The sequence below is a fragment of the Kogia breviceps genome, chromosome 5 (assembly GCF_026419965.1).
Source record: "Kogia breviceps isolate mKogBre1 chromosome 5, mKogBre1 haplotype 1, whole genome shotgun sequence".
Taxonomy (NCBI): Eukaryota; Metazoa; Chordata; class Mammalia; order Artiodactyla; family Physeteridae; genus Kogia; species Kogia breviceps.
In genome coordinates, this window is record NC_081314.1 from 67,820,471 (window position 1) to 67,839,162 (window position 18,692).

The 18,692-nt window shown below is 35.5% G+C and overlaps 1 protein-coding gene across 5 annotated transcripts in view; it reads left to right on the top strand.

The window, feature by feature from the left end:
* The window catches only part of VPS8 (VPS8 subunit of CORVET complex), a 310,442-nt gene that overhangs the window by 147,403 nt on the left and 144,347 nt on the right, over nt 1–18,692 (top strand). For all 5 annotated transcript variants that reach the window (XM_067034155.1, XM_067034154.1, XM_067034156.1 and 2 more), the window contains 3 exons: nt 3,086–3,168; nt 3,901–3,985; nt 4,871–4,969. In XM_067034155.1, coding sequence (XP_066890256.1) covers nt 3,086–3,168; nt 3,901–3,985; nt 4,871–4,969 — 267 coding nt within the window. The remainder of the gene's footprint in view (nt 1–3,085; nt 3,169–3,900; nt 3,986–4,870; nt 4,970–18,692) is intronic.

The following is an 18,692-nucleotide window of genomic DNA, read 5'->3' on the forward strand; positions in this document are numbered from 1 at the left end:
GAGACTAGAATCCATCTGTCTCTCCACTAATCACTGTGAGAAAGAAATTGATTTAGCCACTGTCTTGAGGGTCCTTTCTAGGAATAGGATTTCTTAAAAGCTTACCCACTGTAATTGTGAGAGCTAAGAGAGGCAGTCTATTTAAAATTGATAGCAAGACTTTGTCAGCTAAGTAAGCTACAAAAATTAAGTGCTTTGAGAGCTATGCTGATTTTGTGTGTGTGTGTGTGGTACGCGGGCCTCTCACTGTTGTGGCCTCTCCTGTTGCGGAGCACAGGCTCCGGACGCGCAGGCTCAGTGGCTATGGCTCACGGGCCCAGCCGCTCCGCGGCATGTGGGATCTTCCCGGACTGGGGCACGAACCCATGTCCCCTGCATTGGCAGGCGGACTCTCAACCACTGCGCCACCAGGGAAGCCCTATGCTGATTTTTTATGGTAATATATGCCAGGCCAGAGGTTGAGACTCAGATAAAGAATATAGGATCACAACAGCAAACACTTTCTCTGCATAGCTGTGGCCCCGTGACTGCTGCAGAATGTCTTAGGGAAGAGAACAGCTGCTAAAATTTTGATTGTCTCTTAAATTATACTGAATACAAATAATAATGTGGATCCCTCATTTTGCCCCTATTTCTCTTTTGGCAGGAAAAGTGAAACATGTTATGCATGGTGTTGCTATATAAAATGATAAAAACTTCTTATGTAAATTACTAAATAAAACAAAAATAAAAACCAAACCTAAATGTAAAAACCAAACCTTTAAAAGTAATCATAATGTAGTAATCTATTATTGGGAATCCCCTTTGGGATTATCTGGGGTTTTTTTCCCCAACTTATTTTAGAAAATAGAAAGAAAACTGCTGAAGTAAATTGCTCAAGGTCATAAATGAAATTAGAACTCAATTCCTTCTCTTCTAATCCAGCACTCTGTCTCTTGTACTGTTTGTCATATATCAAAATTTGTTTATACAATATATTTGAATATTTTCCAGTGGTATGCTGATAAAAGTTTAACAACTGGTTCGCACTGATATGAACGTTGGTTGATGTTTTCATTTATTAAAGTGAATAAGATGAAAGTACAACAGTGAAAGCATGTCAGAACTTCATTCATCAGTGTTGTGACTTCTTTGCTGAATCGGATAACCGTTTTTGAATACTGGAAAATAATTCCTTAATTTTTTTCTGCTATTTATAGTGTAATGTCTCTGACATGCACACTTTTAAGTTTGACTATCTTTTTAACATTATCTCCATCACTTTCTTAACCAGAAATTGGCACACTTTTTCTGTAAAGGACCAGAGAGTAAATATTTTAGGCTTTATGGGTCACATAGAGTCTCTGTCACATATTCTTCTTTGTTTGTTTTATAACCCTTTGAAAATGTAACAAGCCCTGATTTACAACATTTGCCAGTTTCCATGGTGTAAGTATTCCCACCATGGCTGACTTCAGTCTACCAGCATGATGTCACCCGGCACATGGAATTGGGGAGAGATGCACCATCCCACACACTTATGTAATATTTCCACCATATAGATATGGCTACAGTAACTAACCTTGAGAGCATACACAGTAAAATGTAGTAAAATAATTAGGAAGTGGTGAGTGTGGGTATTGATTACCTTCACTTTTAATTTATTTAATTGTAGGTTTATATAATTTGATTTTTAACAATGCCTGTATTTAACCACGGGCTTACAAAATTCCTGAAAAGTTAAGTCAGGTTCAGCTCAGTAAGGTGGTTCAGACTGGCTCCAGCAATGGCAGTTGATTATGTTATTCCAAACTGAGGCTTCTAGCAGGTGGGTTCACGCTATCATTGCTCTATATAGCAGTACATTATAATACTCAAAATGGATTAAATTAGAGTTCTGAAGTGTAAAGGTAGGATAGGTTTTATTTCTTTTCTGCCTTTTAAAAAAATATGACTTGAAAGTAATCAATTTCCTGTGTTAGAAAAATATTTTTTTAAATGGTTTCCTGGAATTCTGAGAAAGGGCATGTTACTCTGGATCTTGAACTTAAATATAGGAGAGAGCTTTCTCATATTGCTCTAATGACTATGTAGTGATTCTGTTATATTTGAGGTTTATTTTAAAATATTGATATCTCAACATCCTGGTCACCTTTTTTTATTCAGCTACTTAGTGTGGTAAAGATTAATTATATGAACCTCAGCATTTTTCTTTGTTTTTTATTGTGGTCAAATATGTATACACAATAAGATTTGGCATTTTAAGTGTACAGTTCTCATTAAATATAATCTCACTGTTGTGCAACCATCACACCATCTGTCTCCAGAACTTTATAGTCCCAAACTGAAACTCTGTACCCATTAAACAGTAAGTCCTCGTTACCCCTCCCCAGCACCCTGGCAACTATTAAACTTTCTGTCTCTGTGAATTTGACTACTTTAGGTGCCTTGCATAAGTGGAATTATACATTATCTGTCCTTTTGTGACTTATTTCATTTAGCATAATGTTTTAAAGGTTTATCGATGTGTGGCATGTGTCAGAATTTCATTCCTTTTAAAGGATGAATAATATTCCATTATATGTATATACCATATTTTGTTCATCCATTTATCCATTGATTGACATTAGGGTTGTTTCCACCTTTTAGCTCTTGTGAATAATGCTATACTGTGAGAAACCCTAAGTTTAGTTAGAAAAATTAACACGTGAACATGGATACTACCTGTGGGCAACAGATTTTAAAGAGCCATAAGTCATAAAGGCACCAGACAAAAATTCACTTATTGAAAGAATACATATGGACGTTTTTTAGCTTAGTGGAGGGTCAATTAGATATTCTAATAAGGCTTTGTTTGCAAACACTTTGGCATCCTTCCATGTTTGAAAATAGAGCTGTTTATCTTTTTGTAAGACTTAAGTACAATATGATCAGCATTATAATGGCAGTCTAATCCCTTGTATACATGAAAGCCAGACCGAAACATCAGCACATAATAAGACGAAAGCAAAAAAGGTATGGTTTCTGTGGCTGAATGGACCCTTAAAGAGCTAATAAATAAAAGTAGATTCCAAAGTGATTTTACTCATTTATTTTAAATGTTCAGGTCCTTTTAGAATTGCTGCAGGCTGGAGGCATAGTTCAATTTGAAGAGAGTCGGCTCATCCGTATGGCAGAAAAGGCAGAATTGTAAGTTGCTTTGAAGCCATGTATTAGTTCCCATAGAACTATTAAATTACATTTCTCTAACTTGAAGCCCAGTTTATTTATGCATTGCCATTTTTTTAAGAAAAGTTATGCATGTAACAACAAAAAAAACCTGGGTGCAAAAGTTTTTGCCTTTCAAGTCTAGAAATTAGTTAGATTTGCAGAAATTATTAGCAAGTAAATTTGAAGTGCTTGTATATTTTAGTGTGAAAATGAAATAGCAGCCTTATGATTTATTATTGTAGTTTTATTTACTTAAAATTTCCATGGTATTTCATAGATTTTTGACAGTTATCTTATATATATTATAAACAATGCAGAATTTAACATAGCAAATAAGATGCAATATGTTAGCACTACTATTTAGTTTGGTGAATATTTCATTTGACGTATTTAATTCTGAATAGGGAAATTTCATATAATTGATTACATTGATATGTAATATATTAACTATTTTTTATGTGACGCATTGTTGCTTTAACATTTATTTTGTACCCAGCTTTGACACTTCTTATAAACATAGTATTCAGCAGCATCTTAAACATATATTTAGAGGAATGGCAGGTACTGTAAGTTCATTTAACAATAGAAATCACATCTACTATATTCATTTTCCTTAATACTAACCTCTATGCCTGAGCAAATGTCTTGAAACAATAAGCTAATAACCACCTGCCTGTTTGGTACACTGAAGTTTTTCCTTTTATGTTCTAGCTATCAAATTTGTGAATTTATGTATGAACGAGAACACCAATATGACAAAATTATTGATTGCTACTTACGTGACCCACTAAGAGAGGTGAGTTAAGAGACAGCTTTACCCTTTTTTTTTACTCAGTCCCCCTCCTCCCCTTATCAAGATGAAATAACTATTCAGTAGGTCTAACTATTCAGTAGAAATATTTGGACATATGTTTGCTGATTTAAAGTTTTGTTCATTATTCAACAGGGTTTCATTGAGTGCCTGCTATTAGCCAAGTATATATTGATAATTAAAACAGATATATAGTTCCTATAATTTTATAACTTATAGTTTAGTGATGGAGATGGACAGTAAGAAAACCAAATATTTAGTTACATATTGTGATGAGCGCTAGAGAAACTGGGTGCAGCATGAGAAGATAATGGGGAAACTGACTTATACAGAGCAGCCAGGGAAGGAATCTCAGATAAAATGACTTACAAACTGAGTTTTGGAATTTAAGAAGAAGCCAGTCAAGCCAACAGCCAGTAGAAAAATGTTGCAGGATCAGGAACAGTATATGCAAAGATCTTGAGGTGGGAAAATTTTTTGACATGTTCAAGGAACTGAATAGAGATCGTATAAATGAAGCTTAGATCATTGTAAGTTGAGCATAACGGGCAAGGGCAAAAGTGATTTGAGATGAAATTGGGAATGTGGACAGAGACCATCAAAGCAAAAAAATGATATTCACAGATATTCAGGTTAATGAAATTGAGACTAACATTAATTGGAACAGATTTGCAACTTCTAAGAATCTACCCTAAACTTTAAACAATTACTCTTTCTCTTTTAAGTCAGTCGTCCATTGGTTAACTATCTCCAAATGGTTTTCCATCTCCAAATAACAGTTATTTGCCAAGACTGGTACAGTTAGTAGATAGTGACTAAATATTGCTTGAGTGAATGAATGAATGAATTATATTGTCTTGTGCTTTTCAGGAAGACGTCTTTAACTACATTCACAATATCTTATCCATTCCTGGACACAGTGCAGAGGAGAAGCAGTCTGTATGGCAGAAGACAATGGATCATATTGAGGTACTGATTCAACAGAATTTTTAAAACTTTCCCATTTGTATGGATATCTCCCAAATTAAGTTTTTCTAACTAAACAGTTGGAGGTATTATATTATTAAATTGATTTGCTTGAGGATTAACATCTTTTTCAGATAATTTATTCTACCTCACATTTGTATTTGTAAAACCCATGTCATATACAATTTATTATATCATGACTTCTGAAAATAACTCATGTTCAACCAGCTAGTTGACAAACTGGAATTTTAGTGGGTTTTTACAGTGTTCTTAGATATTCTGAAAGTACTACTGATCTTTTTCTCTACTACATGATGGAGCCATTCCCCCTAGTCACCTGATGGAATTTTAGAAACATTACTGCAACGAACTGTTCTCTCTGATGTATTTCCCTTCTTTATGTAAGAGGATGATGATTCTGATTTTGTTTATGTATGCTGTTTTACAAGAATGCAAGAGTTGACTTTGAAACTAAAAGTTCTTTTTTAAAAACTTGCTTATAGATGCCTAAGTGGAGAGACGAATATGTGTGTGATGAACATGTAAATAGAATGCATTCTAAAAAGAGGCCCCCAAATCACTCCTCACTTAGTTTCTTTAGGTTCATAAATACAATATTCCTCAGAAACCAACAGAGCTAGAGATTTGCTTTAATCTGTTCTGAATTATGGGTCACTAATTATTGAAAAAAAGTAGTAATGAAGGATGTTGAGGTAATTCTAGTTTTGGAAATAACATTTATATCTACAGAGTTTCTCTCCTCCTTGTAGCAAGGATCAGGTAACTTCTGGTGATGGGTTTAGAGATGTAGTGAAAGATATGATTATGCAACATGTTTTAAAATTTTTTTACATATGAAAAATAATAAGAGCTCTGAAACTTTGAGAAAGCATTGCATGTAGTGTGAATACTTTTAGTTCCTGATAATTGTAACGTTTAAAAAATCAGAAATGTGAACAAAAGGCCATATATGACAAACCCACAGCCAGCATCATTCTCAATGGTGAAAAGCTGAAACCATTTCCACTAAGATCAGGAACAAGACAAGGTTGCACACTCTCACCACTCTTATTCAACGTAGTTTTGGAAGTTCTAGCCACAGCAATCAGAGAAGAAAAAGAAATAAAAGGAATCCAAATCGGAAAAGAAGAAGTAAAGCTGTCACTGTTTGCAGATGACATGATACTATACATAGAGAATCCTAAGGATGCTACCAGAAAACTACTAGAGCTAATCAATGAATTTGGTAAAGTAGCAGGATACAAAATTAATGCACAGAAATCTCTGGCTTTCTTATACACTAATGATGAAAAATCTGAGAGTGAAATTAAGAAAACACTCCCATTTACCATTGCAACAAAAAGAATAAAATATCTAGGAATAAACCTACCGAAGGAGACAAAAGACCTGTATGCAGAAAACTATAAGACACTGATGAAAGAAATTAAAGATGATACAAGTAGGTGGAGAGATATACCATGTTTTTAGATTGGAAGAATCAACATTGTGAAAATGACTCTACTACCCAAAGCAATTTACAGATTCAATGCAATCCCTATCAAACTACCACTGGCATTTTTCAGAGAACTAGAACAAAAAATTTCACAATTTGTATGGAAACACAAAAGACCCCGAATAGCCAAAGCAGTCTCGAGAACGAAAAATGGAGCTGGAGGAATCAGGCTCCCTGACTTCAGACTATACTACAAGGCCACAGTAATCAAGACAGTATGGTACTGGCACAAAAACAGAAATATAGATCAATGGAACAGGATAGAAAGCCCAGAGATAAACCCACACACATATGGTCACCTTATCTTTGATAAAGGAGGGAAGGATATACAGTGGAGAAAAGACAGCCTCTTCAATAAGTGATGCTGGGAAAACTGGACAACTACATGTAAAAGTATGAAATTAGGACACTCCCTAACACCATACACAAAAATAAACTAAAAATGGGTTAAAGACCTACATGTAAGGCCAGACACTATCAAACTCTTAGAGGAAAACATAGGCAGAACACTCTATGACATAAATCACGGCAAGATCCTTTTTGACCCACCTCCTAGAGAAATGGAAATAAAAACAAAAATAAACAAATGGGACCTAATGAAACTGAAAAGCTTTTGCACAGCAAAGGATACCATAAATAAGACCAAAAGACAACCCTCAGAATGGGAGAAACTAGTTGCAAATGAAGCAACTGACAAAGGATTAATATCCAAAATTTATAAGCAACTCATGCAGCTCAATAACAAAAAAACAAACAACTCAATACAAAAATGGGCAGAAGACCTAAATAGACATTTCTCCAAAGAAGATATACAGATTGCCAACAAACACATGAAAGAATGCTGAACATCATTAATCATTAGAGAAATGCAAATCAAAACTACAATGAGATATCATCTCACAGTGGTCAGAATGGCCATCATCAAAAACTCTAGAAACAATAAATGCTGGAGAGGGTGTGGAGAAAAGGGAACACTCTTGCACTGCTGGTGGGAATGTAAATTGATACAGCCACTATGGAGAACAGTATGGAGGTTCCTTAAAAAAGTACAAATAGAACTACCATACGACCCAGCAATCCCACTGCTGGGCATATACCCTGAGAAAACCATAATTCAAAAAGAGTCATGTACCAAAATGTTCATTGCAGCTCCACTTACAATAGCCAGGACATGGAAGCAACCCAAGTGTCCATCAACAGATGAATGGATAAGTAAGATGCGGCACATATATACAATGGAATATTACTCAGCCATAAAAAGAAATGAAATTGAGTTATTTGTAATGAGGTGGATAGACCTGTAGTCTGTCATACAGAGTGAAGTAAGTCAGAAGGAGAAAAACAAATACTGTATGCTAACACATATATATGTAATCTAAGAAAAAAAATGTCAAGAGATTAGTGGTAGGATGGGAATAAAACAGACCTACTAGATCATGGACCTGAGGATATGGGGAGGAGGAAGGGTAAGCTGTGATGAAGTGAGAGAGTGGCATGGACATATATAAACTACCAAATGTAAAATAGATAGCTAGAGGGAAGCAGCCACATAGCACAGGGTCATCAGCTCTGTGCTTTGTGACCACCTATAGGGGTGGGAGGGAGGGAGACGCAAGAGGGAAGAGATATGGGAACATATGTATATGTATAACTGATTCACTTTATTGTAAAGCAGAAACTAACACACCATTGTAAAACAGTTATACTCCAATAAAGATGTTAAAAAAAATGTGAACAGCATCTTATGTAAAACATCTGGTGTGAAAGGTGGCTGAAGTAATTTCCACACTTTCATCTATAGGATTGAGAACATATATATGTTATTTATTTAGTCTTATCGTATTCCTGCTAACAATAAGATCAATATATCTTGGTGAAAGAACCCAAGAAAACCTTCTTCTACTTTGAATTATATGTTTTTTTTTTCTCTAATCATTTTGTATTCTTTTTCCTTTCATCATCCCCTTTAAGTCTCCATAGTTACATTATGCCTCATTGTTCATTTCACTTCATCTGCATTATGCAGTGGTTTGAGCACATGGACTCCAGACATCCAGAAATGAAGCTTTGTCTCTCCACATAATGTGAAACATGATGAATTAATCAATGAACAAACAAATTATTCAGCAGAAAACTCATACTGGAGAAGCAAGAAGTATTGTTGCTGCACAGCAATTATTTCTGCTATTTTTCCCACATCTGCACATTTTTTCACCTTGAACTTTTTAATAATTCTTAAGGCCACGTTAGAAATCTATAGACTCTTTTGAAGGACTTGTGTGGCTTTGGTAATGTAAATAAAATCAACATTAAATACGTAGGGGGAAAGTCCTCATAATAAAGTTTTCCGACAGTCTACATAGTGTATAGATTAGTGGTTCCTAACACTTTGGGGGTTATAGAACTCTTTTGAGAATCTAGAACCATTTGGACCTGTGCCTCATAGTATTGTGCATGTGCTCAGATGCATAATTTTGTTTGCTATTTCAGGGATCCACAGACTCCCTAAAAGCCATTCTCAGATTGGGTCTGTAGATTTCAGGTAAAGAATCTCTGGTAAAGGTGGTTTTTCCAATATGGACAGCACACGTTTCATGAGAATTTTAAAAATATTTTTGATTTTGAAATATAAAAAAAGAAACAAAAAAGTGCATAAAAGTACAGTTTAATAAAAAAATTAAAAAGCCAACATCCCAGAAATAGAGTTATTTCCAGTATCCCAGATTATTCCCATGTATCCTTTTCTTATCACAATTCACTGCCTTACTAATATATTCATTATCCTTGTTCTTATAATTTATTTCACTTTTATATATTGTTATTGCACCTGCCTGCACCCTTAAAAATATGTATTTTTGTTTTGCCTGTTTCTGAACTTTATATAAATGGAGTTACACTCTGTATTTTCTTTTTCTCAATATTTTGAGAAATTTATACATTTTATTGTTTGTAGCTAGTTCATTTTTATTACTGTATAGTGTTAAATTTTACAAGTATATCACAGTCTATCCATTCTACCGTTAATGGACATTTCAGTTGTTTCTAGTTTATGACTATTAAAAGTAGTCCAGGGCTTCCCTGGTGGCGCAGTGGTTGAGAATCCGCCTGCCGATGCAGGAGACACGGGTTCGTGCCCCGGTCCGGGAAGATCCCACATGCCGCGGAGCAACTAAGCCTGTGAGCCATGGCCGCTAGGCCTACGTGTCCGGAGCCTGTGCTCCGCAACGGGAGAGGCCACAACAGTGAGAGGCCCGCATACCGCAAAAAAAAAAAAAAAAAAAAAGTAGTCCATCCAGGATCATTCTTACATATGCATCTTGAACAGAGCTACCACATGCATTTCTCTAGAACAGTGGTTCTCAGTTTGATCCCTGGTACAGCATTATAGCATCAGTTGAGAACTCAATAGAAATGCAGTTTAATTAAGTCTTCACCTCAGACCTACTGAATCAGAAATTCTGGGGGCAGGGCCCAGCAGTATTTTTTTTTTGTTTAAACATCTTTATTGGAGTACAAGTGTTTTACAGTGGTGCATTAGTTTCTGCTTTTACAACAAACTGAATCAGTTATACATATACATATGTTCCCATATCTCTTCCCTCTTGCGTCTCTCTCCCTCCCACTCTCCCTATCCCACCCCCCTAGGTGGTCACAAAGGACCGAGCTGATCTCCCTGTGCCATGCAGCTGCTTCCCACTAGCTATCCACCCTACGTTTGGTAGTGTATATATGTCCATGACACTCTCTCACTTTGTCACAGCTTACCCTTCCGCCTCCCCATATCCTCAAATCCATGCTCTAGTAGGTCTGTGTTTTATTCCCGTCCTACCCCTAGTCTCTTCATAACATTTTTTTTTTCTTAGATTCCATACATATGTATTAGCATACGGTATTTGTTTTTCTTCTTCTGACTTACTTCACTCTGTATGACAGACTCCAGGTCTATCCACCTCATTACAAATAACTCAGTTTCATTTCTTTTTATGGCTGAGTAATATTCTATTGTATATATGTGCCACATCTTCTTTATCCGTTCATCTGTTGATGGACAATTAGGTTGCTTCCATGTCCTGGCTATTGTAAATAGAGCTGCAATGAACATTTTGGTACATGACTCTTTTTTTTTTTTAACATCTTTATTTGAGTATAACTGTTTTACAATAGTGTGTTAGTTTTTCCTTTACAACAAAGTGAATCAGTTATACACATACATATGTTCCCATATCTCTTCCCTCTTGCGTCACCCTCCCTCCCACCCTCCCCATCCTACCCCTCTAGGTGGTCACAAAGCACAGAGGTGAACTCCCTGTGCTATGCGGCAGCTTCCCACCAGCTATCTAATTCACATTTGGTAGTGTGTATATGTCCCTGCCACTCTCTCACATCGTCACAGCCCACCCTTCCCCCTCCCCATATCCTCAAGTCCATGCTCTAGTAGGTCTTTGTTTTATTCCCATCCTACCACTAATCTCTTCATGACATTTTTTTTTCTTAGATTCCATATATATGTGTTAGCATACGGTATTTGTTTTTCTCCTTCTGACTTACTTCACTCTGTATGACAGACTCCAGGTCTATCCACCTCATTACAAATAACTCAGTTTCATTTCTTTTTATGGCTGAGTAATATTCCATTGTATATATGTGCCGCATCTTCTTTATCCATTCACCTCTTGATGGACACTTGGGTTGCTTCCATGTCCTGGCTATTGTAAGTGGAGCTGCAATGAACATTTTGGTACATGACTCTTTTTGAATTATGGTTTTCTCAGGGTATATGCCCAGTAGTGGGATTGCTGGGTCGTATGGTAGCTCTATTTGTAGTTGTTTAAGGAACCTCCTTACTGTTCTCCATAGTGGCTGTATCAATTTACATTCCCACCAGCAGTGCAAGAGTGTTCCCTTTTCTCCACACCCTCTCCAGCATTTATTGTTTCTAGATTTTTTGATGATGGCCATTCTGACCAGTGTGAGATGATATCTCATTGTAGTTTTGATTTGCATTTCTCTAATGATTAATGATGTTCAGCATTCTTTTATGTGTTTGTTGGCAGTCTGTATATCTTCTTTGGAGAAATGTCTGTTTAGGTCTTCTGCCCAATTTTGGATTCGGTTGTTTTTTTGATATTGAGCTGCCTGTAAATTTTGGAGATTCATCCTTTGTCAGTTGCTTCATTTGCAAATATTTTCTCCCATTCTGAGGGTTGTCTTTTGGTCTTGTTTATCATTTCCTTTGCTGTGCAAAAGCTTTTCAGTTTCATTAGGTCCCATTTGTTTATTTTTGTTTTTATTTCCATTTCTCTAGGAGGTGGGTCAAAAAGGATCTTGCTGTGATTTATGTCATAGAGTGTTCTGCCTATGTTTTCCTCTAAGAGTTTGATAGTGTCTGGCCTTACATGTAGGTCTTTAACCCATTTTGAGTTTATTTTTGTGTATGGTGTTAGGGAGTGTTCTAATTTCATTCTTTTACATGTAGCTGTCCAGTTTTCCCAGCACCACTTATTGAAGAGGCTGTCTTTTCTCCACTGTATATCCTTCTCTCCTTTATCAAAGATAAGGTGACCATATGTGTGTGGGTTTATCTCTGGGCTTTCTATCCTATTCCATTGATCTATATTCCTGTTTTTGTGCCAGTACCATACTGTCTTGATTACTGTAGCTTTGTAGTATAGTCTGAAGTCAGGGAGCCTGATTCCTCCAGCTCCATTTTTCGTTCTCGAGACTGCTTTGGCTATTCGGGGTCTTTTGTGTTTCCATACAAATTGTGAAATTTTTTGTTCTAGTTCTCTGAAAAATGCCAGTGGTAGTTTGATAGGGATTGCATTGAATCTGTAAATTGCTTTGGGTAGTAGAGTCATTTTCACAATGTTGATTCTTCCAATCTAAAAACATGGTATATCTCTCCACCTACTTGTATCATCTTTAATTTCTTTCATCAGTGTCTTATAGTTTTCTGCATACAGGTCTTTTGTCTCCTTCGGTAGGTTTATTCCTAGATATTTTATTCTTTTTGTTGCAATGGTAAATGGGAGTGTTTTCTTAATTTCACTCTCAGATTTTTCATCATTAGTGTATAAGAAAGCCAGAGATTTCTGTGCATTAATTTTGTATCCTGCTACTTTACCAAATTCATTGATTAGCTCTAGTAGTTTTCTGGTAGCATCCTTAGGATTCTCTATGTATAGTATCATGTCATCTGCAAACAGTGACAGCTTTACTTCTTCTTTTCCGATTTGGATTCCTTTTATTTCTTTTTCTTCTCTGATTGCTGTGGCTAGAACTTCCAAAACTACGTTGAATAAGAGTGGTGAGAGTGTGCAACCTTGTCTTGTTCCTGATCTTAGTGGAAATGGTTTCAGCTTTTCACCATTGAGAATGATGCTGGCTGTGGGTTTGTCATATATGGCCTGTATTATTTTGAGGAAAGTTCCCTCTATGCCTACATTCTGCAGGGTTTTTATCATAAATGGGTGTTGAATTTTGTCAACAATTTTCTCTGCATCTATTCAGATGATCATATCGTTTTTCTCTTTCACTTTGTTGATATGGTGTATCATATTGATTGATTTGCATATATTGAGAATCCTTGCATTCCTGGAATAAACCCCACTTGATCATGGTGTATGATCCTTTTAATGTGCTGTTGGATTTTGTTTGCTAGTATTTTGTTGAGGATTTTTGCGTCTGTGTTCATCAGTGATATTGGCCTGTAGTTTTCTTTCTTTGTGACGTCTTTGTCTGGTTTTGGTTTCAGGGTGATGGTGGCCTCATAGAATGAGTTTGGGAGTGTTCCTCCCTCTGGTATCTTTTGGAAAAGGTTGAGAAGGATAGGTGTTAGCTCTTCTCTAAGTGTGTGATAGAATTTGCCTGTGAAGCCATCTGCTCCTGAGCTTTTGTTTGTTGGAAGATTTTTAATCACAGTTTCAATTTCAGTGCTTGTGATTGGTCTGTTCATATTTTCTATTTCTTCCTAATTCAGTCTCGGCAGGCTGTGCATTTCTAAGAATTTGTCCATTTCTTCCAGGTTGTCCATTTTATTGGCATACAGTTGCTTGTAGTAATCTCTCATGATCCTTTGTATTTCTGCAGTGTCCGTTGTTACTTCTCCTTTTTCATTTCTAATTCTATTGATTTGAGTCTTCTCCCTTTTTTTTTTTTTATGAGTCTGGCTAATGGTTTATCAATTTTGTTTATCTTCTCAAAGAACCACTTTTAGTTTTATTGATCTTTGCTATCATTTCCTTCATTTCTTTTTCATTTATTTCTGATCTGATCTTTATGATTTTTTTTCTTCTGCTAAATTTGGGGGTCTTTTGTTCTTCTTTCTCTATTGCTTTAGTTGCAAAGTTAGATTATTTGAGATGTTTTCTGTTTTTTAAGGTAAGATTGTATTGCTATAAACTTCCCTCTTAGAACTGCTCTTGCTGCATCCCATAGGTTTTGGGTCGTTGTGTCTCCATTGTCATTTGTTTCTAAGTATTTTTTGATTTCCTCATTGATTTCTTCAGTGATCACTTGGTTATTAAGTAGTGTATTGTTTAGCCTCCATGTGTTTGTATTTTTTGCAAATCTTTTCCTATAATTGATATCTAGTCTTATAGTGTTGTGGTTGGAAAAGATACTTGATACGATTTCAGTTTTCTTAAATTTACCAAGGCTTGATTTGTGACCCAAGATATGTTCTCTCCTGGAGAATGTTCCATGAGCGCTTGAGAAAAATGTGTATCCTGTTGTTTTTGGATGGAACGTTCTATAAATATCAAATAAGCCCGTCTTCTGTAATGTATCATTTAAAGCTTGTGTTTCCTTATTTATTTTCATTTTGGATGATCTGTCCATTGGTGAAAGTGGGGTGTTAAAGTCCCCTACTATGATTGTGTTACTGTCAATTTCTCCTTTTATGGCTGTTAGTATTTGCCTTATGTATTGAGGTGCTCCTATGTTGGGTGCATAAATATTTACAATTGTTATATCTTCTTCATTGATTGATCCCTTGATCATGATGTAGTGTCCTTCTTTGTCTCTTGTAATAGTTTTTATTTTAAAGTCTGTTTTGTCTGATATGAGAATTGCTACTCCAGCTTTCTTCTGATTTCCATTTGCATGGAATATCTTTTTCCATCCCCTCACTTTCAGTCTGTATGTGTCCCTAGGTCTGAAGTGGGTCTCTTGTAGAAGGCATATGTATCGGTCATGTTTTTGTATCCATTTAGCCAGTCTGTGTCTTTTGGTGGGAACATTTAATCCATTTACATTTAAGGTAATTATTGATATGTGTGTTCCTGTTACCATTTACTTAATTGTTTTGGGTTTGTTCTTGTAGGTCTTTTCCTTCTCTTGTGTTTCTTGCCTAGAGAAGTTCTTTTAGCATTTGTTGTAAAGCTGGTTTGGTGGTGCTGAATTCTCTCAGCTTTTGCTTGTTTGTGAAGGTTTTAATTTCTCCATCAAATCTGAATGAGATCCTTGCTGGGTAGAGTAATCTTGGTTGTAGGTTTTTCTCCTTCATCACTTTAAATATGTCCTGCCACTCCCTTCTGGCTTGCAGAGTTTCTGCTGAAAGATCAGATGTTAACCTTATGGGGATTCCCTTGTGTGTTATTTGTTGTTTTTCCCTTGCTGCTTTTAATATGTTTTCTTTGTATTTAATTTTTGATAGTTTCATTAATATGTTTCTCGGTGTGTTTGTCCTTGGATTTACCCTGTATGGGACTCTCTGTGCTTCCTGGACTTGATTGCCTATTTCCTTTCCTATATTAGGGAAGTTTTCAACTATAATCTCTTCAAATATTTTCTCAGTCCCTTTCTTTTTCTCTTCTTCTTCTGGGACCCCTATAATTCGAATGTTGGTGCGTTTAATGTTGTCCCAGAGGTCTCTGAGACTGTCCTCAGTTCTTTTCATTCTTTTTTCTTTCTTCTGCTCTGCAGTAGTTATTTCCACTATTTTATCTTCCAGGTCACTTATCCATACTTCTGCCTCAGTTATTCTGCTATTGATCCCATCTAGAGTATTTTCAATTTCATTTATTGTGTTGCGCATCATTGCTTGCTTCCTCTTTATTTCTTCTAGGTCCTTGTTAAATGTTTCTTGCATTTTGTCTATTCTACTTCCAAGATTTTGGATCATGTTTAGTATCATTATTCTGAATTCTTTTTCAGGTAGACTGCCTATTTCCTCTTCATTTGTTAGGTCTGGTGGGTTTTTACCTTGCTCCTTCATCCCAGCAGTATATTTTAACAAACCCTCCTGGTGATTTTGATGCATGTTAACATTTGATAATCTCTGTTTTATGGTCTGTAGTTCCTAGTTAACTGGGATAAATATATTAAACTTAAGCAGATGCCAGCATTGTGTGAGATTTTCCATTGACTCTGTATTCTTTTGTGGGTTTTTTTTTTTTTTTTTTTTTGCGGTACGTGGGCCTCTCACTGATGTGGACTCTCCCATTGCGGAGTACAGGCTCCGGATGTGCAGGCTCAGCGGCCGTGGCTCACGGGCCCAGCTGCTCTGTGGCATATGGGATCTTCCTGGACTGGGGCATGAACCAGTGTCCCCTGCATCGGCAAGCGAACTCTGAACCACTGCACCACCAGGGAAGCCTGACTCTGTATTCTTGCTAGAGTTTAAAATTTTGTCTATCCAGTGGGTGAATAATGATATTTCATTATGTTTTAAATTTATATATCCTTAATTACTAATGGGATTGGTAGATTCATATTTATTGGCTGTTTAAATTTCCTTTCTGTGATGTCCCTGTTCAAGTCTTTTGCCCATTTTTCTGTTAGAATGTATCTTGTACTCATTGATGTAGGAGTTCTTTATGTATCCTGGATGTTAGTCTTTTTTTCAGTGATACATGTTGCAAATATATTCTACTCTGTGGGTTTTTTTCTATGGTTCTTTTTAAGAAAAGTTTTGTTTTTCTTTTTAGTAGTCAAAATAATCAATTTTTTCCTTCAGTACTGAAGAAGTCCTGTATTATTGTCTAAAAGCTTTCATGTTTTTTGTTTCATCTATAAATCTTAGATCCACCTGAAAGCACTTTTGTGTATGATTTGAGGTGGGGATCCAGTTAATTTTTTTAAATATGGATGTCCAGTTCTCCAGCAACAGTTTTCTGCCTTTTTTTCTCCTTTTTAAAAACTGAAGTATAGTTGATTTACAATGTTTCAGGTGTACAGCAAAGTGATTCAGTTACACATATATATATTTTCTTCTTTTTCAGATTCTTTTTCATTATAGGTTATTACAAGTTATTTTAATATATTTGAATATATAAACTATATTTGAATATAGTTCCCTATGCTATATCGTAGGTCCTTGTTTTTTATTTATCTTATATATAGTATATATCTGTTTATTCAAAATCCCTAATTTATCCCTCCTCCCTTCCATAAGTTTGTTTTCTATGTATGTATATTTGTTTCCTATGTATGTATGTGAGTCTATGTCTGTTTTGTAAATAAATTCCTTTGTATTTTTTTTTCAGATACCACATTACAAGTGATATCATATGATATTTGTCTTTCTCTATGTGACTTCACTTAGTATGATAAACTCTAGGTCCATCTATGTTGCTGCAAATGGCATTATTTCATTCTTTTTTATGACTGAGTAATATTCCACTGTATATATATATATATATATATATATATATATATATATATATATATATATATATATATATATACCACATTGTCTTTATCCATTCATCTGTCCATGGACGTTTAGGTTGCTTCCGTGTCTTGAGTATTGTACATAGTGCTGCTGTGAACATTGGGGTGCATGTATCTTTTTGAATTAGAGTTTTCATTTTTTCTGGGTATATGCTTAGGTGTAGGATTGTTGGATCATATGGTAGTTCTATTTTTAGTTTTTCGAGGAACCTCCATACTGTTTTCTATAATGGCTGCACCAATTTACATTCCTACCAACAGTGTAGTAGGTTCCTTTTTCTCCACACCCTGTCTAGCATTTACTATTTGTAGACTTTTTGGTGATGGCCGTTCTGATCTGTGTGAGGTGATACCTCACTGTGGTTTTGATTTGCATTTTTTACAATAATTAGCCATGTTGAACATCTTTTCATATGCCTGCTGGCCATCTGTATGTCTTCTGTGGAGAAATGTCTATTTAGGTCTCCTGCCCATTTTTCAGTTGTGTTGGTTTTTTGTTTTTTTTTTTTTAATTGAGCTGTATGATCTGTTTGGAAATCAATCCCTTTTTGGTCACATCATTTGCAGGTATTTTCTCCCATTCTGTAAGTTGTATTTTCGTTTTGTTTATGGTTTCCTTTGCTGTGCAGAAGTCTGTAAGTTTGATTAGGTCCCATTTCTTTATTTTTGCTTTTGTTTCCATGACTCTAGGAGATAGCTCCAAAAAAATACTGCTATGATTTATGTCAGAGTGTTCTGCCTATGTTTTCCTATAGGAGTTTTATAGTATCTGGTCTTACATTTAGGTCTTTAATCCATTTTGAGTTTATTTTGTATATGGTGTTAGAGAATGGTTTATGTTCATTCTTTTACATGTAGCTGTCCAGTTTTCCCAGCACCAGTTATTGAAGAGACTGTCTTTTCTCCATTGTATATTCTTCCCTCCTTGATTGTAGATTAATTGACCATAAGTGCGTGGGTTTATTTCTGGGCTTTCTGTCCTGTTCCATTGACCTGCGTGCTAGCAACAATTATTTTAAAAGCTCAGCAGTGCTACCTTATCATAAGTATATCAAGGCTCTGTGTGTTTTGTCTCTTTTTCTGGGCTCTCTTCTGTTTGATTGGTCTTTGTCTCTACATGTACCACACTACTTGAAATATTGTGGTTTTATAATAGGTCTTCATGTTTTTCAGAGAGTATTGGCTGTTTACTTCCAAATTCATTTTAGAATCAGCTTGTCAAGTTCCACCAAAAAATAATTTCTAACCTTATGATTCTGACAAGGAGTACATTGAATCTTTCAATCATTTTAAAATTTAATTGACATCTTTACATTGTGAGTCTTCCACCTTATGACCATATGGTGTAACTGTTTATTGAATAACTTTCTATAAAGTTTTATAATTTCTTCTGTAGAGACTTTTCATCCACTGTTAGATTTACTGTCACAACTTCATATATTTTAGCATAACAGTGCTATTGTTAATGATATTTTTATTTATTTATTTAAATTTATTTTATTTATTTATTTTTGGCTGCATTGGGTCTTTGTTGCTGCA